Genomic DNA, 26977 nt, shown 5'->3' with positions numbered 1-26977 from the left:
TTTTCCTTGAATTTTATTTTTGATCTCCATACATACAGACCCTACCTGGTTTTCAAATCTAACACTTTTAATCTACTCCAGATAAAAAACTGAAGGTTTGGGAGCTTGCTTTCTTATTCATTTTTTACCTTACTAAAAGCAGTGATGGTAAGCATATGTAATGAACTCTTATGTATTTTACTATTTCACAGAATCATAAAACATCCTGGGTTGAAAGTGATGCACAAGGATCAAGTCCAACTCCTGGTACTGCAAGGGACCATCCCCATGTATCACACCCTTTGTTTGTGACTATTTTCTAAACTCTTCTTGAACTCTGTCAGGCTCTGTGCTGTGACCACTTCCCTGGGGAGCTGTTCCAGTGCCCAGCCACCCTCTGGGGGAAGAAGCTTTTCCTGATATGCAGCCTGAATTTCCCCTGACTCAGCTTTAGGTTTTTTCCTTGGGTCCTGTCACTGGGCAAGACAGAGAAAAGATCAGTGTCTTCCCTTCTGCTTCCTCTCACAAGGAAATTGTAATTGTAATTGCAATGAAGTCTCCCCCTCAATGTCCTCCCAGCTCAACAAACCAAGTGACTTCAGCTGCTCCTCATACAGCTCCCCTCCAGACTCTTCACCATCTTTGTTGCCCTCCTTTGGGCACTCTAACAGTTTAATGTCTTTTTTATATTGTGGCACCCAGAGCTGTCCCCAGCACTCGAGGTGAGGCTGCCCTAGTGAGAGCAGAGCAGGACAATCCCCTCCCTTGCCCTGCTGGCCATGCTGTGCCTGATGTCCCCCAGGACAGGGTTGGCCCTCCTGGCTGCCGGGGCACTGCTGGCTCATGTTCAACTTGTCATTGACCAGGACCCCCAGGTCCCCTTCCACAGGGCTGGCTCTCCAGCCTCTCATTCCCCAGTCTGTCTGTACATCCAGGGTTGCCCCATCCCAGGTGCAGAATCCAGCACTTTCCCTTGTTGGGCTTCAATGTCTGGTGATTGCCCAGCCCTCTGATAGCTCTGCCTTCAAGGGAGCCAACAGCTCATCCCAATTTAGTGTCATCAACAAACTTTTTCAGTATATCAGTATGTCCCATGTCCAAGTGATTTATGAAGATGTTGAAGACAACTGGTTCTAAGATGGAGCCCTGTAAAACCGCAGAATCCCACTAGATTCCAGAATCCCATCAGATCCATAATCTGATGTCACTCCATTCTCTGTAACCCTTTGTGCCTGACCTGTGAGCCAGCTGCTCACCCATCACATGATGTGTTTATCCAGCTGTGAGCTGGACATCTTGTGCAGAAGGACATTGTGAGAATCAGCATTGAAAGCTTTACTGAAATCCAAAATATTCCATCAACTTAGCTCCCCTTGATCAACTGGGTGGATTATATTGTCATAAAAGGAAAATAAGTCTGTCAAGCAGGACCTTCCCTTCAAGAAGTGGTCTGGCTGTGACCAACAATGCATGGTCTTTTAGGTGATTTTCAGTAACTCCCAGAACAATATTCAGCATAATTTTACCAGTCACTGAAGTGAGACTGACAGGCCTGTAATTTTCAGGGTCACTCCTCTTGCCCTTCTTGAAAACAGCTTCCAGTCAACTGAGACCTCTCCAGATCACTAAGACTGTTCAAAAATCACAGAGAGAGGTCTTTCCAGCTCTTTGAGGACTCTTGGATGAATCTCATCAAGCCCCACAGACTGACTGGCACAAATCTTGCACAAATTTGGATATGACTGGGAGTTTATCATTCTCACAGCCATCGTACATCCATGCTCAGGGCCCTGGGACCCCCAAAGCCCATCATCAATGTTGAAGCAAAGAAAGCATTAAACAACTCTGCTTTTCCTATGTCCCTGTTTGTGAGGTGACCACACTCATCAAGTAACGGGTCAAAGTTATTACTGGATTACCTCTTTAGAAATACGTTTTATTGTCCCCCACAGTAGTGAGTAGCTTCAACTCTAACTGAGCTTCTAGTTGTGAGCACCATCTCTGCAGTCATCCCATGTCACCCAACCTTTCTTCCACTGGCTTTTTTTGCTTTAGCTCCAGAAGATCCTACTCAGCCAAGCCAGCCATCTGCCTTGCCTGCTGGACCCCTTACATTTTGAAATTGCCCACTCCTGTGCCATTAAGAGGTGGTTCTAAAAGAGTACTGATCGACCCCAACATCCTCAGCAGTAATTTCCCAGGGAGCCTTATTCACCAGTTCCCTGAGCAGCCTGAAGTCTGGTCCTCTCATATCTAGCATATCTAGGGTTGAAGCTTTGCTGGCAGTTTTCCACCTGTCAGCAGAGATTTTAAACTCAACTGCTTCATCGTCTCTGTCACCAAAAATGTCATCAACTACCACTTCATGAGATCCTCTCATTAGCAAGCATCAAATCAAGGAGGGCATCTTTCCCAGCCAGCTCCCTTAGTACCTGTACCATGAAGTTATCATCCAGATGTTTTAGGAATCGTCTGGACCTGTTTTTGCTAGCTTTGTAGTGATCCCAGTTGACACTTGGCAAGTTGAAGTCCTCCATAAGGACAAGGATGGACAATTTAGAATTATCCCTTAATTCCTTAAAGAATAATTAATCAGTTTAATCATCCTAGCTGAGTGCCCTATAGAAGACTCTCATGATGATATCTTCTTTATTTGTTTGTCCCTTAATCCTTACCTAGGGGCTCTCAACTAATGACAACTTCAAGTTCCAGCACGCAAACTTTGTCATCTTTCAAAGATAACAGCGGCTTTTATACATATTTTTGCTTGCTACCCTTTCTTTTTGTACCATAAATACAGTTTTTGTCTGTTTAAATAACTATATTTTTTGCCATCTCTTAATGAGTTAGTCTGACACATACACACTAAAGAAACTGCTGTCATACACTAGTTACTAGTTATCAGTCTACTGATAAGTTTATTTTCCAGATCATCTGCTACTGAAATTTTGATTTCCGAGTCATGGTCTCTCGTTAACCACCTTGGATGACTGTCATGACATAGAATGCTGCCATTTGCTCACTGCTTAGATTAGGAAAGGTTTTCTTACCAAGACCTCTGTTAAACTGTGCACATGAAGACTAAGCAATTAATTAAATTTCCCTCACCCAGGCTCACTGAAACCTCAAGCCCTTAAAACAGAAGTTAATTTGTGAGTCAGCCCAGGTATCTCTTGCAGACACAATGACCCTTTAAGCATCTGTAGCCTTCCTCTCATTGATACTGCCAGAAACACAAAGTAAGCAGTTTTGTATTGCCTAGCATCATTTATTTCAGGATATAAACGTGACAAAAAATACATCCTCACCAATGGGCTGAATCTAAGCCCAGTTTCTAAGAGTGTCAAAACCACATGAGTCCTTGTGGTTTCAGGTGTTAGTCCTTTGCTTTGGTCTTCATCCCTATAGACTCCTTCAAAAATACCAGGACTGTTTCTTTATACCCATTACCTATCCACCAGGTCTAGCATAAAACAAAGCAAACTGCTTGGGATTTTACAAAGAGGATGAGGCTCATTTTTCACTATTTATACATTATAATTACTCTCATCTGATTTCAAGAATAAACAGTCTTCAATACTTTGAATGAATGAAAATATCTCTGGAAAGGCCTTTCGTACCTCTTGTCTATCACCTATCAAAATAATCTTGAAAAATTCCCTTTCTCCAGCATATATTTTCATAATTTTTTTTCTAAACCAAAAATACATTAGTTAATGTATAGATTGCATGATGCCAACTGTTCACATCCATTGGCTCATTTAGATTTGTCTCTGCAAGCCACCTGACTTAGTGCATCCTCACAGAGTGGATGAGGGTATTAAGCTAAAGGAAGCAATACATGCCTGATTCTCCCATCCCAATCTACACGGCTGTCACTGCTTGCACAGCTCCACCAACTGTCCTTTAAAAGGAGAGTGAGACAGTTCGTGATTCTGAGTCTGATCATTTCTAGAGCACTATCCCCATCTCTTTACTAAGAAATAAGACTGAAGGCTCTGCATGTTATTGTCTGTGTTTTTCATCTGCATGACAATGCAAGAATGTGGAGAGTATATACAATACTTGTTTACAATAAAAAATAGTAAAAGGTTCTAGGAAACCATCTGATAGTGTAAAATATACAATATTGAATAAACCTAAATGTATTTTCTCATAGACAAAACAGATCTTGTACTATGGATTTATGCTAACACTAAAACTAAGATTGCTTAAATGAAGATGGGAGGGTTAAAAGGGCAGGGTTTGTTTTAGACAACATGGAAACAGAAATATGCATGCTGATGAAGATGGTGCTAACCTGATCAGATTAGATGCTAACCTGAAAGGAAATAAAATATAAATTAATTGCAAAAGAAAAATTCAAGGAAATCATAAAAGCAAATGGTGTGGTGAACTTTCATAATTCAGTGCTGGAGTATTTTTTGTGTTCGGGGACATTCACAGGTTGGAAAAATACAACAGATATTTTCCAGGACAACAACTGAACTCAGGTTTCTAAATTATTGCAACCTAGAAGACCAAGACCAAAAACCATTTTCTGTTTTGCAGACATAGGAGAAACATAGGAACATTCGTTCTGCTTCAGAACAGACTTTGCCTGGGTCAGGAGAGCACATTACATCATATCCCTCACAGAGCCATTTCCTCTTCTAGAGGATATACCACTGGTTGTTCTTTCATCTATTGTTGCAATACTGAATACTGGCAGAAAATACATACTTGATTGCCCTGCCACACACATCTCTGAGGAGCCTAGCTCCTTGCTGTTGATAACCTCCTTGTGGATGCTGAGGGATCTGGACTCCAGCCCCATTCCCTCAGGCTGTATCTGCAAGTCAAGTGATCCATCTGTAACCATCCTGGCAGGCCTCCACTGAATCATCCTCTCTGATTTATCCACATCTTTCTGTTGGGGCACCAAAACCAGTCACAGTCAAGCAGCTATGTTCTAATGAATGCTGTGATCATCTCTCTGGATAGAGTGCCTGTACTACTTTTCATAAAGTAATCATGAGTTTGGGATTTCAAAAGAATCTGCAACAAGTAATACAATAGAATTATTCTCAAAAAGATACAACATACACCTTTGGCAAACCTTCATTTTTTAGATTTGCTGTGCAACAGTCAACTTGTTCAAAAATTGTAAGACAAGCAGTATCTCACTATGTTGTAAAGCGACATTACTAATATGCTACCAGGATCAATCAACTTTTTAAAATCCTCAGATAAAGAGATTTACAAGTTTTTCTTACAAGTTTTTTTTCTCCTTGCAAGTTTTTGGTTACAAATGAGTCTTCAGCAACTGCAGTGATGAAAGACACAAGAACAGAAACTCCAGTTCTGCAAGTCTTAAGGTCTCTAAGTATGTTATGCTAACTTTCATCAAAGAAATACAAACAACCCTATGTCATCCCCAACAATTTGTTTTCTTCAGGAACTGCACTGGCTAGAGCCTGCTTTTTTCCTCTCTGATCCATTGTTTGGAAATTAAATTAATTTTCTCCTTAAACTCATATGGTTACGATCAGTCAAAAGTTCTATTTCTTCTAATCTACAAGGGGATCAGTTTCTACTTCAGGAATTACCACCCAAGCATATCAGCTGTACCTCTGCTGCTGTCACTGCTGGCTTCCCACTGAGCGCCAGGAACATGACAAAGGTGGCTCTGAGATTGCTGCTCTGCTGTGCTAATCAGGAAGGCAACTCTTATTTGGATGAGAGTCCTAAAGATAGAGTGAACGAGGAGCAGCCAAATGTAGGGAGGCGGATGATGGGCATCATTCAGATTATCCAGGGGATGAGCACCATGACAAAACAACAAAGAAGGACAAAGCCTCAAGAGGAGAAATATCAGGGTTATATGAGAGAAATATGAGAGAAATATGAGAGTGTATTTCAAGCATGTAAGAGATGGATGGCAGGCCAATGAGCATTTTCTGAACTTTTGCTAGTTCTTGCCACTCTCCAGTTTAGCAGCAGAGAACACAAAAGTAGACAGGTATCTTTTCTAGGATATTAAATACTGTATAAAAAAAAAAAAAACCAAAACCAAAAACAAACCTCAATATTATTTGGGCTTATATGCCTGGCATGAAAAGGATAGTTTGTAAGCTACTGTCTTCCTTTTGTTTATTTTTAACAATACACATTTTTACAACATTTAATCACTTCTGTACTCTATGAAGCTTTCCATTAAAGCCAGGCAATAAATACCCAGCAGTTCCAGGCTTCTGAATTGAAGCACACAGGTAGAAAGTGAATTCTACAACTGGTCTTTTCCTGCTTACAAGCATTCAGCAGGCTCTCTGTGCTCACCCTGATTTACATGAAGTCAGTCCCCTAAGTGTGCATGGGCAGGCAAAAATTTAAAAATTCTAAAAAACCCAAGATGCATCACCTCTCCTAGGTCACACCTATGGCCCATTCAGTAGACTGTATATGCACTGCTACACCACATTTGTACTCAAAACCCTTCAAACATTCTCCAGACACAGCTAGCTAGATTCTCTGGTCAGGTAAAAGTCAGAAGTCACCACTAAATTCAAGACTTTAAGAAATCCTCCTGGCTCTCACATTTATGCCAGCTAAACTCAATTTTGGAGAAAAAAAAAACGATTTGGTATCTTATTTATTCTTTTTTAAATTTTATATTTATTCTTAACTGATTTCAAATAGTCAGAAACACTTCTTACAAAATATTGAAAAATTTTATTTACATAAACCAGAATGTCATTCTTGATTTGCACTGCTCTCCTTCCATGATTCCTTCTGTAAGAGTTATTCCATTTATGATCAGCAATAATTCACACAGTCAGCATCTCCCTTCCTGTTCAAAGTTTTTAACTTTACAATGCTTAAAAAAAGAATCATGGTTTATTGTTTCCTTCATCATGCAGAAGAAAAGGAAATGCTTGTTGCTGAAGCTGGCACAGTAACACAAGTGTACTCTTTTATGACCTCTCATGTTTTGTCAGTTGTCTGCAAACCTGGGTCTTTTCATGATTTCAAAAGGTGTCATTATTTTTATTCCTCTTAATTTTCAAAATCATCATAGCCTATGATATCCCTAGCAGTTCCTTCTTGCTTCCTGTCTTGATTATGCTAAACCAGACCTTATTTAAATTGAATAGCATTGTATTCACATCATAAAATCTAGCAGAGAAGTGCAAGGACAACACTTTCAATTGTTACAAGTCAAGCTGATCCACAAAACATGTTGTGTAACTGGCAGGATTAATCTCTCCCACCACACTTACAGACACAGATGTCCAGGTTTATTTAAAATAACCCTAAACAAAACAGCAAAATTTGCAGTGTTTGGATTTTTTTTAAATGTATGCATTTTACTGGGAGGCATTTGATTACAGGAATAGCTCAAATTTTAGTCCCGGCAAAGGCAAAAACAGCTCCAGGAAATGGTATCAGCTGAATTATGTTTTCTCCCTCAGCACACCAGGACAGTCCCATCCAGACCATTTTCCAGATGTTCTTACCTGCAAATTCCACTGAACCTCTGGATCCAAAGTGATGAGAACATTATTTTGTACTAAAAAGACATGACTGAACTGAATTATTAATTTTTCCTTACAAATCTATGTTCCTGGCAGGAGAGGAGGGGGATAACATTCACGCATGTAAAGGAAACCTCCTAGAAGGCAAAGCAGCTTAATTTATCAGGAAATAAGTGTATGTGGTGGTTATTTAAAAGAAAAAAGCATTTTCCCAATGTCAAGTTCAAGTGAAATGTCCATCAGCAAAATCAAAATTTCACATATGGTACTAAGGTCTTGTACAGGAAACCTGATGATTTCACTTAAGCATGTCTGAAGGCCACCCCTTTTCTTGCCAGGATGTCCATAATGAATAACAGAATTACAGCACACTATATGAATTATTGTGTGAAGGAATGTTAGAAGGAATTAAGGGAAACAACACAACTTTCTTAAATATATGAGGTAAACCATAATATGACATATATGATAAATTGACTATATTCAAGCAACAATCTAATGCCTCTTTCATATCTCACTTTATAGATACTATCCCCATATTACTATCCCCAGATGAAGACATGGCAAAACAATCACAGTGAATTAAAGATTAAAGGCCTAAAATTTCAGAATGATGCTGGGCATCCTTCACTAACAGGAACTAAATCAGTTGCTGGGCAACTGCTGGACAAGATGAAATTTTCTAAGAGTGCGTTTTGACTTATGAAGTAAAAACTTGGGGATTCCTCCTTTGTGCCCTGATGATTTTTATATAGTCTGCATTCTCTCAGTGGAATCAAAGAAAAAAAGTAGACTGGTAAGAGGACATGTGGAGGAAAGGACATCTAGTCCAACCTCCTGCTCAAGAGCAGCACATTCAAAGCCACAGCAGATTGCTCATGACCCTGTCTAGTTTAGGTCTGACAATCTCCATGGATTAAAATTTTGCAGTTTTACAAAGAGTTTTCGTTTTTAATCTCCTGCACCAAATAAAAGTGTAAAGAAGTTCTAAGAGTACTTATGTCTTAGGATAATAAACTATGAAGTTTGACATTTAGCCTCAAAAATTAGCCTACTGAGCTGCCTCCAGAAGCAGATAGAAACAATTCTATGAAGATATGCACAAAGTCAATTTCAGTAAAGCCCCTTTCTACACATATAATAAACTTCAATTATCTCCAGTGAAGAGGTAAAACTAAGTTTGCAATTTCCTTTCAGGCAAATATACTTCATGAAAATACATGTACATATATTTTAATTCATACTTAATTGTTACTAAAAGGAATAGCTTTGAAATACTATTATGTTCTTATGATACTCAACTAGTAATATTAATGTATCAGCCTTGCTCCCAAAACCTGGCCTTTTATTGTTCCCTCTGCTTAAAGATTCTTGTAATGATCTACCTGTCCTTAGACTTAAGCAGTCAGCTGAGTAGGAAGCACTCTCATTTTGTATTTCAGAAACAAAATTGCTTTTCTTACACCAATAAAAATTACTTTCATTTAATGAATTTATTTTTAATAAGAACATCTGTATAGATATTTGTAAAAAACACAGAAACTGCCTTTAAAAAGTTTTAAAAAATTAACCCCAGTTTTTATTAATTCCATTTGACTGGTTTGTAAACTCTAACAGAACTCTAAAACTCTATTGTAAACCATAAAATATAATATGGAATTCTAGAATTTTAAATGCCAAAAATTCCTACGCATTGCTAAATTAAAATGTATAGAATCACACTGTGCTGTAAATGACAATGTAAAATGAAATGTGCACAAGAGAATTTCCCAGGGATTTTAATCTTTCATTTCTTGGGGAAAAAACCTTTTAAAATGGCTGGTTCCCATTGGTCTGTAGTTACAGCAATGAAAACACCCAAGTTTTGCTAAAATTTTTCCTGGCAGAATCTCAGGCATTAATCTGGTCAGGGATAGATAAAATAATAAAAATTAAAAAGCATGGCTATCATTACCACTTCTGTGTACATAGAAGACTGCTGAAAAAAGAACTGATGATTCCTATTAAAGATGTGTTACCTATCCGCTGGATTTTGTAATTCTTATTCATCTCTGAAGTAATTATCTGGAAAGTAGCATGCAGTGTAAGTAAACAAACAGCATTTCATTTAGTCATTCCAGCTCCTGGAGCTTGTTTATAATTTAGAGAAGACATGTCTTCATGACAATAGATGTCCATGACTTCAATAAAGAGGTAGATGAATTTTTTTCCCTGTGACAGCCTTCCTGAGAGCCAGTGTAAAATAAGAAGAAATTATAGATTTCCTTTGATCAGCTGCTACTGAATTTGTTCAACAGGACAAATCATCTTACTTATAATCATCAATTGGAAAACAAAAACATATTCCCAAACAGACAGCCTCAACTGTAAAAGAAGAGGAAAACAGAGAAGAATTAAAAAAAAAGAAAAAAAAGCACTTGTGCCCCAAAAAGACTATCAAAGAAAATTCATATCAAATATTCTGAAATGGGATTTTAGGTCCTTGATTTCCCTGCGTGGAAGGTTTTTATCAAAATGCCACTGGACTATATCCAGCCTGCCTGCTAGGAATGCTTAATTGAGCTGTTGTAACTGCTAGAGTTTTGAAAGGTCAAGAGAGCAACATGCTACCCAGGCTGCCAGCCACCACTCACACACCATTGATGGCAGAGTACTGTGCTGCCCAGGATAGGGAGGCTAAAACAGGCAGCCTGCTGCACCAGGCGAGCCGGCAGGATGGCAGACAGCACCAACATGCCTTCTTGACTTTAGCTTTCCATATGTGCTGCAGGGAAGTCACGATTTCCATTTTGCACATAAAACATCTTCTGCTAACCCTTCTGCTACCCCTTCTGCTACCGCACATCCATCCACAGGCTAAACAACATAGACATCAAAATGCATGTCACAAATACTTAAGTGGAAAACAAACTTTAAAGCAATGCTATTATTAGAGGCAGAACACTGGGGTTCCTGCAAGACCTGGATTTATTTTGTACCATATTCATGCAAAGCATATGCATGTCCCAGTTCCTTGACTGAAGACATTCAAGCCCCCTTTTTCTAAATATCTCAACTTTTGCATGCAGGGCACCACCCCAAGCATTATAAGTTGATTACTTAAACCACATGCCATTAGTACCTTTTACCCAGAGGACATCTCTAGCTATATAGGTCTCCTGACATTTAATTAAATAAGAGCTATGAATATATGTGGCATGAGAAGGAGGAAGTTGTAAATAATTTCCAAAAGCCTGGACACACTCACACAGTGTGCAGAGAGATCCAAAAATTAAGTATGAAGCTGCATAAATCAGGGGAGCCCAGCTAAGTTGGTTGTTGTTAACTCTGTACTGCCCTGCCTAGATTACTATTCCTACCATTAACACTTTTTTATGACTACACTAGCTTCATAGAAATTCCTCATTGAAAAATGCTAATTTTTTTTTCTGTCAAGGTCTGTAGAATAAATGATGAATATGGAATAGAAAAATTCACGTATTCCTGATCATGAAGTTATCAAGTTGTTTTTTTCCCCAAGTCCACGCTGGTTCACATCACTGAGGTAAAGTGCCTTGTGCAGCATGAGGGTGAGCAGTGCACTGCCAGCACTAGGTCATTATTACGGCCATTTCCTTCAAATGGAAATAAACTCAAACCAAGACCAATCGATGAATTTACAGATTTCATCAGGCCTTGGTGCTATCAATGCCAGGTCCTCTGAGAGACTTTGTTCCCTCCTTCCCACTGCTGTCTCACAAATAGAAAAGTAGCTAAGAGGTTCAGAACTCCCTCAAACAATTTGGTGGGACTTTTAAGTACTTTGATTTTGTTATTTTTTCTTAGTGTTTGTGAGGTGAACTGCACTGGTCCTGCCAACCCAGGCCAGTTTTCACACTCTATTTCTCTTACACTCTACTAAACATAAGTAAATTTCTCCTTTGCTATTTCATTACCTGGAGCTGGTCATTTGGGTTGGTTTCTAAATGTCAGAAACCATTTGACTTTCACAGGACTCCCTCTCACACGTGCCTCAGGCACAAACCTGCTTCGCAAACATCATGCACTCACCATGATCCTCTTCCACAATAAAAGAAATGCTCATTCCCTTCCTTCATTGCATTCAGACACCACTCAGCACTAAACCAGTGCAAAAGGATCCAGATAAATTGCAGTCATTGACTTGCCTCATATTTTTTGTTGGTAATACCTATTTCTAAAAGTTGTTTCCTGAAGGGAGAAACCTTGTCTTTAATCTCCCAGAGCTCCACACTCCCCAGGACCCTACATTAAAAACCAGGTGTTTGGAGCTCTACACAAGGGACAGCTGATCCACTGCTCACAGACTCGTGTACGTAACAGGGACTACAGCTCCTGCCTCCACCCATGGCCTCCACAGAGCTCCCAACCTCTTTATTGACTGTTCATGTGTTGGACAGTGGGGGCAGAAGTAGGGGAAGGTCAGACACACTACAAATACCTTCAATATACTCTCAAAAATATAAAAGGCTCCATCCTTAGTCACTGAAATTCAAACTAAAGACAGGAGGCAAGGAAATAGAAGCTATATGAAAGAAACAGTAACAACATTATTAAAAAATCTACTTCAGACAAACTACAGGACATTAGATTAAACACTGATTTTCTCTGGGGAAAGAAGTATGGTCACTACAGTTGTGCAAATCAGTGTCTGGCAAGTACACTGGGTGCATTGGGAGTAACACAGAAATGACCAATACTTTCCTCTGCATGCGTTTATTGAGATTTTCCCCTCTAGTGTTTCCCTATTCTAAACTGAAACTGTTTCAGGAGCCATTCTGCTACACCATCAGAACCACCAGCTCTCCCAGGCTTTCCTTGGGGAAATCCCAAAACTCATATGCAGTGCTTAAACACAGCTGTGAGGTCTCTGAGCTAGTCACGGGGAATGATGCCATACAGAATGACCCTCATTTTTCCAATTTAGGAAAAGAAAACTGTATTGCTTCTACACTTTGGCTGCTGCAGAAAATCCACAGGAAAAAGGCTTGCTAAGGGTGACTGTTTCACAATCTACATCCAGCTCTGGATGTGAGCCCATCTATCTTCACATATAAGCACTTGTTTCTTCCACATAAGAGTTTTTCTTACTAAACGCACAGTTTCAGGCATGAATAACTCCATTTCTTGTGCAGCTGTACAATATTTGCAGCTGAAAATTAACCAAGTGCTATTGTCACTAGAAACAAGGCAAGTGTCTCCTAAAATTTAAAGACAAAAAAATCAAATTATCAAGGGGTTTTTCAAAGGATGGACTCATGGCACTGAGGCAAAACTCAGAGACTGAATTTAATTTGACTGCCTTTCAAGTCTCTACTTCAAGTTACACTCACATGTTGTACAACTTATCTATCTGGACATAGCATTAGATATTGTTGCGTTAGGTTGAACTAAGGTGAACATGGAAAAGTCATTCCAAAATCTTACAGTTAAATTTTTACAGTGTTCTGCCACAGGTAATTTGCCAAACCATCCTTGTAATAACAAACATGCAGTTCAAGGGAGAGGTTGCCAAAGAAGCAATTCTGATTTATTCAGATATATTCCCATGTCAATCCACAGTATGATAAAAACTACCATTGCTAAAAAGTTACAAGTGACTCTCTCTGATATTAAACAACATCCTTTTCTCCCTTCACTCAGCTTCTGAAATAAGGTAAGTAGCAATGACTCACAGTAAATACATCACTGTGTTCTCCCTACTGATTTCTAGGACTTAAAATATTTCTAAAATAGGTGGGGTTTTCCATTGAAAATTAGCCCTCTCAGCAGAATGCCTGTACACACAGAATTGGGATCTGTCTGATTAATGAAGAACAGTCAAAAAGTAACTCTTCTCAAACCTGAATGGCATTTGACTGCTCCAAGATATTCCCCTCCTTTAGAAATTTAGCAGACAGATTTTCATACTTTTTGGAAGATAATTCTGCCTGGCAGGAGTCATGAATATAACTGGCATTTATCAACATCATACTTACTATTCCAAAAGAAGTGCTCCTCCTTCAAGAGGACATAGTAAAACTCAACAGAAGCGAAGATTTAATTTAAATAGACAAGTTTAAAACTTTTGCCTGGAGAACACAAGTGACAAATGCTCAATTTCCAAGGCAACCAAAACATATGCTCTGGACATCACAAGCAATTCACTAGACTTATAAAGAGGTTTCCCACTCTTTTTAAGGATATTTTCCAAGAAAAAATATATATGGAGATCAGAAAAAGCCAAGTTTTGACTTTCTTAGGAAAGTTAAAAATTGATCACAAAATTCTGAAAGTTGCATGCAATAGAGTGAATGAAATTCAATGATTTTTCTAAAATGACCAAAAACCAATAAAACTTGCTGCCTCTGAATTACTCTGCTAAAAGGATAGCTTCCCAGTGATTAGGTTTTTCTCAGAAGAAGTCCTACTTAACCCTACAGTGTTGGATCATGCCAATACTAATAATAATCATGCAGAGCCCAAAGTCTCTGCCAGGGGAGACTGCTGGTGGGAAGGAGAGATGAAACACTAAAGGTGTCCTGTGCCCAGCTGAGGACAAGTCGGTGCCATCAGCCCTGGCACACCCCGGGAAGGCAGGAGGGATGGATGTGGCTGGAGCTGCCAGCACCCACAGCCCTGGCAAGGTCCACCTGAGGGAGGAAGAGCAGATGCTCTGCAGCCATGGGAAGTGCTCTGCTGGGCAAAGTGTAGTCCAGGGGCACAGCGGAGCCTCCCAAACTTGCAAGCACCCTCTGGAGTCCCATCATCCCTTATGTGGAACTCCAAAGTCTGCTGGGAGTAAGTTTTAGATGCTTTTGTTTTGGGAGAGTAATGCAGACTACGATCTACCAGGCATCTGTGAAAAGGAGCTCCCTCTTTCTGTTTCATTTTTGATGAACTACTCCAATTATGTTTAATTTATTTATTTATTCCTTTAACCAGAGGTTTATCTCACAAACAAACAGGAAAAGGCCTGAACAAACAAGTTACAGCCACAAATGAGACTGTTGGGCCTGCAGCTTTTTACAGTTTCCTGTATTTATGAAATTAAATTGCTTACTGTGTCAAACACATCTACTGTGCCAGTTATGTGGCAAAGAATGCCTACAAAGATTTTATATGTTTATTTCATCACTCATAAAGAGCTTAATAAGCATCTGCTTAAAGTTTTAAAATGTAATGTGAAAGACACTGTGCATCCCAAGTAGAACATTTATAGAAATAATAATGGTAAAAAGGACCACTGCTACCTGGTTTATTATTAATAAATTTATTTATGTATTTTATTTATTTTAAAAAGATAGCTTTTGTCACTGTGTCATGACCTTTTGTTTTTATTTTTAATATGAAGTGGTCATAAACCCAAGCTTTTTTTCTTTTGGTAACTGATTCTTAAGCAATATTATCTTTGTCAGTTGGGATTGGTGGGAGACGACATCAAAGTTTATCATTATCAGAAGTTTATCCAAGTTGATGATTATCATTATCAAAAGTTTATCAAAGTTGATGATTATCAGTGCTGTCAGATATCTGGACTTAGTATGCACTCAGAGTAAGCTAATAATTCAAGCTTGTTTATACACAGGAACAAAAAGAAAGCAAAGTGGATGCAAAAGTTGGTAGTAGCAGTCTGTGGCATTTGGCTATTAAATTCAGCTGGGTTAGAATACCACCTCAGATACTCACATTTCTGCAAACGTGTCTGCATGCTCACATGGACGTGTGTGTGCATATGAAATGCAAACAATGATCACACACAGTTCCATTTCTCTATTACTCAATGTAAATATTGAGTTTTAAGAGATGGATTTACTGAATTCCTCTAAGAGATGCTTTAATGATGCTGTTTCTTTCCATCAGTAGTCTCCTCCCTAGGATAAAAATCAAATTTTGTATGCAGAGCTAGAATTCCTTAAACTTATTTAAAATTTATTTAAATTAATAGTAAACTTAAAATTAAACCTTGAAATTCTTCACTGTCACTTTTCACTGACTTTGTCCTTCAGTGACTCAAGTAATTGTGTGGGAAGACAAAACAAATGTCTTTTCCACAGTACAGAGCATATGGCTTCATGAACAACAGATCTGTACAGATAGAAGTTTCACATTGATTTAGCTTTTACTGAACAATAAAAGTGTTCTTCAAGCTTTATGTACACCATCCATTCTATTTTACTTATCACTGAGTAAAGCAAACATCTTGGAAGTCTGGCTGCCAAAATAACACCAAAAAAGTGCATCCTTATTTTCTCCTGAACTGTCTTGATCTAAAGAAAAAACTAAGAAGAAAAAACCCAAATTGTATTTTAGCCTGCACTTAGTGACACATTTTGTTTGAGGAGATCATTACTCTTCAGTTTCAAGGACCTTTAGAGATATCAAAAAGAACAAAAGAAAAGAAAAAAAAAAAAAGAAAATTTAAAAACCCCAACCCCACACAATTCATGGTGGACTTCTTACTTTTTCTACTGATGCTATTTCACTTTGCACAACTATGTTGTAGAAAAGGGACTGGAATGAGATGGCTCATGTGCCTGGGAAAGTTGTCTCAAACTTTCAACTACTTTCTATGACATAGAATACTTCAATATTTTTCAGAAGCTGAAACAGCATTAGAGAAAGAGATTGAGATTTGAATCCAAAGCTCTAACACCATTCTTCAGTCATCTAGGTTATTTTCAAGACATTTTAAAATTTCAGACTTGCTTGCTGTTTGAACCAGGAAGTAACTCCACAGGATACAGTGGAATGAAGAGGAAAATGCAGAAGTCTGTTAAGAGCAATTTGCTACCCTTTACGAATATCTGAATGTAACCAAATTAAAAAAAAAAAAGTTTCAAAGTTTAACACTCTGTCCTGCTTTACAATTTTTATACACAAGTAAACACTCTATAGCACAATCACTGCAGTGTCCTGTGGCTTACTGCTTTGGAAAAACTAAGTTCTTTTCAGCTCCCTAGCTTGGTTTGTGAAAGTTTGTGCAAGTCACACATACTCAAATGAGTTCAATGCGCAGACAGCTGCACTTAAATTATTTTCCTGAATGTCTTCTACATTTGTTGCATCTAAAATAGATAGCTGGCTGGAACTTAGAAAAAAAAAGAGGAAAAAAATCCAAAATAACTAAATTAATTCCTTGAAATGTGTTGTAGAAACCAGACTGCCATAAAAGGCCCTTTCATACTTCAAAGAGCAACTTCAATAATCAAAACAAAACATTTGAAATTGCCAGTTATATGCAAAGAATGTAGCACTTTTTAGCTTGTGAAATTTATTTTGATGTCCTATCGTAGAGTTCATACATATTTTTCAGTGTTATTCTTCCCTAAAGTTCCTTAGATTTGGACTCGGTCACAAATGCGTGTGGGTGGAAGAATCCAACCATTTTGCTAACAACGTAGCACTTGAACCACAGGCTGAAAAAATGCAAACTTTTATGTCTGCTAACAGTGTCATGCAAAAGTGTGGAGCTGTTTAGTGGTTTTCTTCTGGTCTTCTCTGACATCATCAACTTATTTCAAACACTGTTTTACACACGTACTTAAGTAAAGAGTGTCAGATCTTAACGTGGGTGTGTTTGGGTTTTTATAAGCCAGCTCTTTTGATGGACATTGCAGTACATTACAATGACATGCTTTGAACTTTTGTACAAAAGAAATGGTTTGGCAACATCCCCACAAACATACTATTAAGGCCACTTCCATGAGCTCCTTGTAGTCTATTTACATTGCAAAGTAAGAGACAAATTCTGAATTATTTGGAGGCATGGGTTTGCTTAACTCAGAGTCCAAACAGCCTCGTAGTACTCAGTAGTTAAATACTTTCAACACCACCACAATGCAATAAACAAGACAAGGAAAGTAAATTCAGTTTTATCTACCAAATAGTGCCCCACTACTTGAAGAACTTGAAGAAAAATATCATACTTTAAAAGCAATCGAACTGGTGAATATTAAAGTTCAAACACAGAACAAACGATACTGACAGAAATTCAAAGCTGTCCAATAAACTCTGAGACTGGAGCATTAAAAGTAAGTAAAAACTAAGAAAAAAAAAATCACTGTTTACATCTTACCACTTCGTACTCCTCACTACCAAAAAGGTACATAGTTTCTCCCTGGCGGTCTGACACCAGTTGCCCGGAGCGCCCAGTAGCCTGAAGTCAGATCTTGCGCTGCATCCTCAGCTCCCGCGCCCCAGCCGGGCAGGCTTCCCAGGCTGCTTTCCCACGCCTGGGCTGCTCCTGGGGCACCGGGGCTCTGGGACATCCACTCGGAGTCGGCTGCGAGGGCCGCGGCACCGGCGGGATGGAAAACTGCGAAACTCCGCGGGCGGCACCGGCAGCCCCGCGCCCGTGCCGAGCCGTGCGGGGCGGGACAGAGGGACGGGGCGGGACAGAGGGACGGGCCAGTGCGGGACAGAGGGACGGGGCGGTGCGGGACAGAGGGACGGGACAGGACGGGAAGGAACGGGATGGGATGGAACAAGACGGGGCGGTGCGGGCTGAGGGATGGGGCGGTGCGGGCAGCGGGGGGCGGCAGCGCCGCGCTCCGGCCCTGCCCCGCCTGGCGCGACACTGCCCAAATTGTGAGGGGGGAAAGAGCGTCGGGGGAGCCGGAGCCGCGGCTCGGACGGGCGGGCACCGGAGGAGCCGCCGGGACCCGTGAGGGACCCATGAGAGGCCGGTGAGGGCCCGGGAGGAGCCGCCGGGACCCGTGAGGGGCGGTGAGGGCCCGGCTGCTGCGGCCGGGGCGAGCCGGCAGCAGCGGGGGAGCCGCGGGGAGCTCGGCTCACACACACCCCTCGCTGCTCTGACCGTGCTGCAGAAACCCATGCAGCTACCTCACTATCTGTGCCTTAAAAAAGAAAAATCTCTTCTGAAAAACGAACAAACAAGCAAACAAACAGCCCAGAATAGTTTCCCTTTTGCATGTTTCGCTCGCTTCATTGCTTCCTCGCGCTGCTAAGCCCAGTGCTCTGCAAACACGGTGTAACTTTATCTCTGTGCCACAATGGCACTCAGGTCACTGAAAAGTTACACCCGCTACCTCCAGCGCACGGCAGCGGATCGGCATGGGATACCACACCGGGACAGAAGGATCCAGGGACCCGCCTCGCTCCTGGCCAACTTCTAGTCCAGGCAGAGCAGGCAAGAAAGAGTGAAAAAAAGCCAAAGAGCATGATAAAACACAAAGACTTCAGAGACCAAATCCCCAGCTGCATTCCTAAGCTCATATTAAAATAGGACTTAAAAATAAATCCCAATAAAGATGGCATAGGAATACAGCATAAAGTAAACCAGGCAGGCAGAAATATTGCCCTCTGGGCAGGGCTGTTCTTTACAACTGAGGAAGAGGCCACCAGTCGGCATCCAGTAACACAGCCCAAATCAAAACTGCTTTCAAACAGCACTATGAAACCCATCCCTTCTCAGCTCAGTCCTCTCAATTCTTTATAGTTCATACTGCTGCTAGCAATATATCCTATAACCAGAATTATACATAAGCACTAAGAAAAAAATATGGAATATGTAATATCTTAGGGAGGAAATGTGTGGGTGTATGCTTGCCCATGTATATCTATCATCAAGTTAACATACACAGCATCTCATGACAAGATATAGCATTGAAAACCAGTTTGTGCTACTCAATTTCCTTCTCTTCCACAGAAGAGAACAAGACCTCTTTCCAAACAAAACCAGCAAATGAAGCAGTTCAAATACATTGTAAATATCATCCCTGTTCCTTCCCCTGCATCATCCCCTGCTTATTTTAAAAACATCTCTTGACTAACTCAGTTTCTTTGAGTGAGTTAGTAGGATATTCTTCTCTCAATCTGTTTTCTCTGTCAAAACAGACCTTTTGTCCTCTGTTGACTATATGTGATGTGACTCAGGAGTCTGGATTTTTTTTGTGTTCTTGTATGTATCCACAAGCAGAGTTAAACCCAAGAAAATGGTTGGAAAAGGGCAAATCAGAAATCAGAAGACATTAATTTTATTTCCAACCATATGTTTACCAAATAGCATTAGTTTAATGTGTCAGCTGAACTGGTCACTTTGCATTATATCAATTGCAAATTATGCTTCAAACAAATAATATCATAATAGTTCATTCCCAGAGCGTAAATAAAACATGCATCATCATTCCTGCATGGAGGCTAACAGGCATCAGGCACCTCTACTGGAATGTAATCACCACTTGTCTAAGCTGGTTGCTCCTATTGATGCTGAATGAGTGTGGTCACACACACTTATTAGTTTTAATGTAATTGCCCAAGTTTTCCTGCACAGTGTTTTTAGTGTGAAACCACACCTGTCAATACTGGCAAAGCCAGTGTCATCACTCATTACTTTGCTTGTCTGATACAGCTCTTGTAAGCAATTGAAATTTGGGTGCTGTGGCTTGATTGCTCCCTTTTGGATATGGCTCTCACAATTTGGAGAAAAATAAAACCAGCAGGAATGTTACAAGTACTCCTAACATCAAAAAAGGGGAAAACATATTGCTTTGTATGTATTAAAAACTATGATAATTTTTTAAAAAATAATTTCATCAGCTCCTGTACTTTGGCAGTGAATATGAAATTAGGGACGACTGCAGTACACATACACTCACAGAGACTTAGGGCATTATTCAGGCTGTCACCACAAGTGACTTTCATGTCACAAGTAATTCTCACTGCAGACAGCACAAGCAGCCAGAGTCTGGCAGCTTGGACAGTAAATAAGCTGAATTGCTCATTGCTCTCTTGAATTGAAACATCGTGACAGGTACCAAAGTCTGTGTCAGGGCAACACTAAGAAAATTTGCATATAGCTTTTATGGTTCAAGAATTAAAAATCTGCAGAAATGCCACCCCTGTTGAGGGTGTTTAAACTTAGCAAAGCACTTCTGGATGACCTGTGCTCCTCTCCCAGCTAAGTGACAGCACAGGGTTTTTGCTGCACATGGCTCCCCCAGTAGCTGAGTGTTGCAAGGGACTGGCCAGCAGAGCATGGGCAGCATCTCACAGGGCTGGCCCTTGCAGGCAGAATGCCATGATCACACAGAAAGAGTGAGCAGAGAAGTGGAGGAGATGGAGGAGTGTGAGGGGGGCATGGAGAGGGAGAGAGAGGTTGGAAAAGAATCTGTGAACAATGGGGCTGAAGAGGTGGTGGGATGGGAAGAGTAGAAAACCAGAGTGCAGATCAAGAATGGATGGCAGCAGTGTGACCCACAGGGAGGAGAGCCTAGAAGCCGGGCCAGAAGACAGGAACTAAGATCCTGCAAGAAAAATGTTCATGGTAGGCAGGGAGCACAATAGGGTTTGAAAAGGCCTTCACAGAGACAGCTGGCTGCCTGACCAGCCTCAAGCAGGGGGCAACCAGGAAGGAGTGGAATGGTGTGGAGCAGGGTAGAAATGCTGAGATGGGATGCCTGGGCAGAACTGGCTGATCAAGCAAATACAGGCCATTGGAAAACCTGTAAGTTGGAGACTTCAGCAAGAGATAAAGTTGCTGCTCTATTTTTGGGATAGAATGGAACTAGGCAGAATGGATGAAGGCAGAAAGTATCAAAAGCATAGAAATACATCTGAAAAATGGTAGGTGGAAACAAAGCTAAGGGTGGAATTGCTCCTCTCCCCAGCTGGCACTTTCCAGCAAGACACGTTCTTGCAGATGTGTGGCAGAGAGCTACACCAACACGACTTGATGTAGACTGAACCTTAAGAACCAGCGTTCAGACTAAAGAAAAATAAACTACTGTGACTGTGAGAGTCAAGACTACAGTCTGACTGAAAAGAAGTAAATCACAAGGATAAAGTACATCCCTTGTTCAATGTTTGCAAGCGCTTTTAAAGTAGTTCTTGCTCATCTGTGGAAGCCAACACAGCAATAGCAATATTAATCATGTGTTAACAGAGGCAAACAGGTATAAACACAGGTGTGTCAATATATGCAGAGTTTGTTTTCCCTGACTGCTTCCCTAAGTTTTGTTCCTTTCATAAAAATCTATTAAGGTGTATAGTATCTGGTGGAAAGCGAATAAAGAAGAGAGAGACAGACTCTTCTCAGTGACTCCTAACAAAAAGGCAAAAAGAAATGAGTATTGATTGAAATATAGGAAAATACATTTGGACACAGAGATTTACCAAGAGTTTTTTGGGGGTTGTTTTTTGTTGTTGTTGTTGTTTGGTTGGTTGTTTTTTTTGCATAATAAGGTTTGTTTTGTTGCATTTTTTTTATTTTACTGAGAGGGTGAGAGAGCACTAGCACAGATTGCCCAGAGAGGTTTTGGAGTCTCAATCCTTAGAGATAGTCAAAAGCCATCTGAACATGGTCTTGGGTTACCAGCATTAGGTGGCCTTGCTCTAAGCAGGTAACTGGAATAGTTCCAGAGGTTCCTTTTTACCTCAAGCACTCTGTGAAATTAAAAATTATCTGATTCACATTGATATTTTAGGGATTCCATCTCTCCATTTTAATTTTCAGGGATTAAGCATAATGACTTTTCAGATTGTCAAAGAGAATAGCATTTAACTCTGGTATTTAAACCCTGACCCATGTCTTTTAAGCATAGCTATGAACTGTCTACACTATAAATAGCTTTGTATATCATAGTACTTCAACACAGTGCCTTTGGGAAAACAAACAGAAAAAAATGCTGACATGGTTGTCAAGGTTAATAGACTAAACAGGCCTTTCTTGATAAACAAGAATTTTTCAGCTTGTATCCAACAGTAACAACATTTTTTTCTTTGGGAACTCTATGGAAAGCAATTGACTCTCTCTTACCTAATTCAGGTTCAAATTCAAATCCCAGTGAAGAATGTCAACAGCTTGTAACACCTTTACAAAGCTAGCAACAAGAATTGTTAAGGAAACTTTTGGCCAAAAAACTCTGAATAAGCTATTTCCTCTTACATATGGCATGAAAGAGCAAGAGCTAATAATATAAATAAGGAGCTAATGCACTTTAATTACCCTGCATCCAAACTATCCCACCCCATCCCACACCAGCACTGAATAAGTTCTTAAAAAGGTTATTTATATGTGAAAATTATGATAAGCAACTATTTTTTTTTTTCTTATGAATTTTAACTCTGCCATTGATTTCCTCCCAGAGGAGTCTTTCTAACTGTGGGCAACACCCTTCCAGAGCATAAACTTAAATTTTCAGGAGTGTTACTGCCCTGAAAGAGCTACAGCACGGGTCTGAAGCCCAGGCTGCTTTGTTCCTCTGGACATCAGCACATTTAGAAGAATGGGTCTTTTCCAGCTCCTCTCATTGCCACTGTAACTCTCTGAGCACCGTGTGATGGTAACTGCAGTGTCTCAGCAGTTAAGGACACCTGAAACAGGACTCCACATTCTAAGAAACATCCAAGTGTTTTATGAAAATGATAGGACTGCCTGAGCAAGGAAGACTGAGACCATGCTAACCCAGAAGAGTTAAAAACTTGCTCATAGCACCACATTGCTCAGACAGTTTCATGACAAGTTAAGTAATTCAGTTGGAGTTTCCCAGACTTGTGCTTAAAATCCCTACTTTTGTGCTGGGGGTAGGCAAGGAGGGGGTTAGCAGGGCCAGGACACAATTTAGACCACTTCCTTCTCTTGAATGATACCTTCCTTTATTTAAAAGCATCCCTCAAAATAAATAGCATCGGTTTGGGCAAGTTAAAAGGGATCTTTTGTTTGTTTGCTTAATTTTTGTACCAGCCAAAGTAACGGGCAGCATCCTGAACAAGGTGCAGATTCCAAATTGTCAAGATACACTGCAATAATTTCCAGAAGACTTTGTATTTTTTTTCCTGAATTTATCCATTTTACATCCAACAAAACAAAACTCCATCTCCTTCCATAAAATTCCATACATCATGTAGGATGCTTGTAATTCTCTCTTACAGATGGTGTACATCTGAAAGAGGGTTGTTAAGTAAAATTTTATTCTGTGAGATTTAGTTTAGGTATATAATAAACCAGTGTCAACTAATTCAAGATGCAATAATGAAAACACTTCCTTAAGATTAATCTCACATCTTAAAATTCATTCAAATGAATGAATAATAAAATGTGAAAGTATGCCCATGGAAGTACAGGAATGCTATATAAATTTTATTTTTAAACATTAAAACTGCTTATCATTTGCAGATTGTTATTGGTTATTATGGTTACCATTCTCTGACACAATCCAATCTGCCTGCACTTTTCTATTTCGGGATACAGCAGTGATAACACTAACAGCAGACTTAACTTCTCAACTTGCAAACATCCATACATTAGGGGCACATGCTATCTCCTGCTGCATGGAAAGATAACGTGAGTATGTTCTCACAGTGTCACAGAAATAACAAGCTGCTGATCTCCCTGCAGTCAGACCTTAAAACATCTAATCCAACTCACAGTGAGTGTCAGGAACACAACATGTTTGAAAACATTTGTATTACAGATATATGATAAAAATACCTGTTGTATTATAAATCCTCTGCATCACTGAGATACTGGAGAGGTGCTATAAATGCTATAAAGTTGCAAAATCTGCCCATAGGTGATTGTTCCCATGCGTGGGCAAGATTTTTATTTTTATTTTTTACATGTGATGTAGAGTCATGTGGAACATTGTCTTCTTAAAGCCTAGTTGCAGTGAAACACAGAGAACGGGGAGAGAGGAAGAAAGAACAATTCAACATGTTGTTGCTGGTCTAGGATGGTCACAGAAGTCACCTGCAGCTGAATGTGCTCCCAGACACTTCTGAAACAGCTGTAAGTTCTGTCAGAGCTCTAAGGGGTTGGAAGAAAAAATTAATTCAACAACGATATTTTTAAAAAGTAATACCTGAGTATTAAATAGGAGATAATGTTTGCTTTCCTATATGTATTAACTGCAAAAAGGGAGATTAATATACTTTTGAGCACAAGAATTTCAATAAAAGAAACAACCTTCACATAGAACACTTAATATCCTGAAGTAGAATATATAAAACTTACACAATGCTGTAGAAACAGCTTCTGCTCGTTATTTTCCTTAAAAAATACATCTTTCCACTGAAACGTTACTACTTGATAGTGTTACCCATACCTTAATGCAGCATTAAATAAACACGGGTATTTAATCTCAGTGAAAAGCTTTCACCTCGCGCACTCAGCACTCGTCTGCCTCTGGGGGCACTGAAATGTTTCAGGTGCCATGGGCAGCTCCATCATGGCCAGATGCTGATTGTCCAGAGCTGGAGACTGAGGAAAACTTTGGCTTATAGCTGTGCAGAGCAGCTAGCCCAGACCAAAAGGAGTGTTACCCTCTAATCAAACCCCCATCCTGAAAACGGTGGTCCACCTACAGGTTGTCCTCTGGGATAATTGCTGTGCAGTTCCATGCTCAGGACATTAACTTGGAAAGTGATAGTTCATGGGGGAGATATCTGAGCCCCTGTGCCTTTAAAGTGGTTTTGGCTTTTAAAATGTCCAGCCATATCTCAAAATCACATTTACAGAAGTGCTTGTAAAACTTGTGCTGTCGATACCTCCAAATTCTGTTCTCATTTCAGAAAATAAAATGCATCTTACCAGGAGAACCACAAGAGCAGGCCACAGGAGTAATTTTGGCTCACTCTGCCTTTGTCTATGCATTTTTGGCATAAGCCATCATTCCACAATTCCATCAATTAAAATTATTGATTATCACCAAACATTGTGGTTTCTTTGGCCTCATTGCTTCTTCAAATCTCAGTTCCCATTTCTTATTTTTTACTGTTTTTGAAATCTCTAATATTTCTGATGGCCACAGTTTTGCACTCTTAAAATTTGGATTAATTATATTTAATTTTTGATGGACTAGCTTGTGCAATTTCATAAGCTCCACTGAAATAAGTTCTGGTGAAATGTGAAACCTGGAAAACTTGTCTCTGCAGAAAGGACTGTTTATCTCTTGGGACCCACTTAAGAGCTCAAAATAGGAATTAAGTGGAATTTAGGCAGCATATGTGCTGCTGTAACGGCTCTCTCACCTATGAGGCTGGGTGTCACCCTGGCACAACAGAAATGCTGTTCAGTTTAATGAGCAGGGAGCCAGATGTGTAACCCTGGCCAGGCACTCGCAGTGTGTTGCAGTGAAAACACAGCGAGAGGAACTAGCGTGTCAGCTAAGCAGGTTGCAATGCAAGGGATGAAATAAGTGCAGTAAGTTGCTGCTCACAGAGAATTAATGCAATGTGTTACAACAACATGTTCAGAACTGTCCTGATGAGATGCATCATGAAGGTAAGGTGCTTTCAGTCAATCTTCCTTGTCCACTCAAATTAACAGGATCTTGTTAGCAGAGAATAAGAAGGGGAATACTTGGCAGAGAGTAAGAAGGTGTGAAGATCTTTCCTCTTCTACATTGAAATGACTTTTTTTTTTCCTCGTTTATAATATAGATATAACTGTAAGATGTAAAAGTGTGATTTTTCAATTGCATCTTTCTGTATTGCACATTTTCTTCCCCTCCTTGCCGCAATTCCCGAACAGTGTTCATAAAGAATGCTCTGAACAGCCTGGCTCCCCCATGCTGACAGCACTGAAGGCTCGTGCAGCCAAGCAAAGAGCACATCTCAAACTGCATTTCTGTGGGGCTCTCCTTCTCTGTCTGACACTGCAGGACTCTCATACTCCAAGAAAGGCCTTCAGCCATTTTCTACACCCTGACTAGAATTTTAAAGGTGAACCCATTCCTGTGCTTCACAAGTCATCCCCCAGCACCTTTTACAGCTTCAAATCTACGATAATAAATTGCATTGGATGAGGATTTATGAGTCACTGAGAAACTCATCCTAAGTACAAAAAATTTGCTAGACATTTGATTTAACATGTGGGAAAAAAGTCAATAAAATAAGAATTCTAATCCAATCCATAACTGTTGATCTTAATACGGTAGCAACCTATAAGACAATATTTTGAATTCCAAGATGCAAGAATTTCTCCACTCCTAAATTAGTAAAACTGCACCTAAATTGTATATTGTGCTGTCCATAACATGAACAGAATTATGGATTTGCACTGAACCAGCATCAATGACGAAAGTTGCTTTTAAAATTTAAGAAGGAAATTATTCTCTCAAGTAGTTCAGTCCTGGCACCTTAAATTTCTCCTAAAATAAAATACTCCTGCCATTACAAGCTGGTTGCATTGTTTATGTCTACACAAGTTCTAGTGAAGCTGAGAGATCCATGTGAAATTAAAGTGATAGAACCTGATCACACCTTCATGACAGAAAACATTCAGCCAGAAAATATCATTATGTCCTAGGAACTCACTGATTTACTCTGAATTTTGCAGGAAGTTATCAAAGTGCTTAGTTTGAAAGCATCTTTTCCAGTATTTTACCATAGCATCAGCTATTCAAACTGTCATTAAATCAAGCATTATCCTTTTTCTTACACACCAAAGTGACCCTGTTTCCAAGACAAACTGGAAATATTGATGAAAAACAGTACTTTAAAATATCAAAAATTACTTTTTCCAA

General features: G+C 39.8%; 1 protein-coding gene across 8 annotated transcripts in view; it reads right to left on the bottom strand.

Annotated features, from left to right (window-relative positions):
* CACNB2 (calcium voltage-gated channel auxiliary subunit beta 2) overlaps nucleotides 1-26977 on the bottom strand; it is a 248057-nt gene that overhangs the window by 93081 nt on the left and 127999 nt on the right. The window contains exon 1 of one of the 8 annotated variants that reach the window (XM_039706143.1): nucleotides 17569-17948. The exons of the other annotated variants lie outside the window; for them this stretch is intronic. Coding sequence (XP_039562077.1) covers nucleotides 17569-17601 — 33 coding nt within the window. The 5' untranslated portion in view covers nucleotides 17602-17948. Of the gene's footprint in view, nucleotides 1-17568; nucleotides 17949-26977 lie in introns of those variants that run through there. 8 annotated transcript variants of the gene reach the window in all.

This window comes from Passer montanus, unplaced genomic scaffold (genome assembly GCF_014805655.1).
Source record: "Passer montanus isolate IOZ18808 unplaced genomic scaffold, ASM1480565v1 scaffold10, whole genome shotgun sequence".
Lineage (NCBI taxonomy): Eukaryota > Metazoa > Chordata > Aves > Passeriformes > Passeridae > Passer > Passer montanus.
Note: the sequence above shows the minus strand (reverse complement) of the source record. Positions and strands in the feature narration are given on the sequence as shown.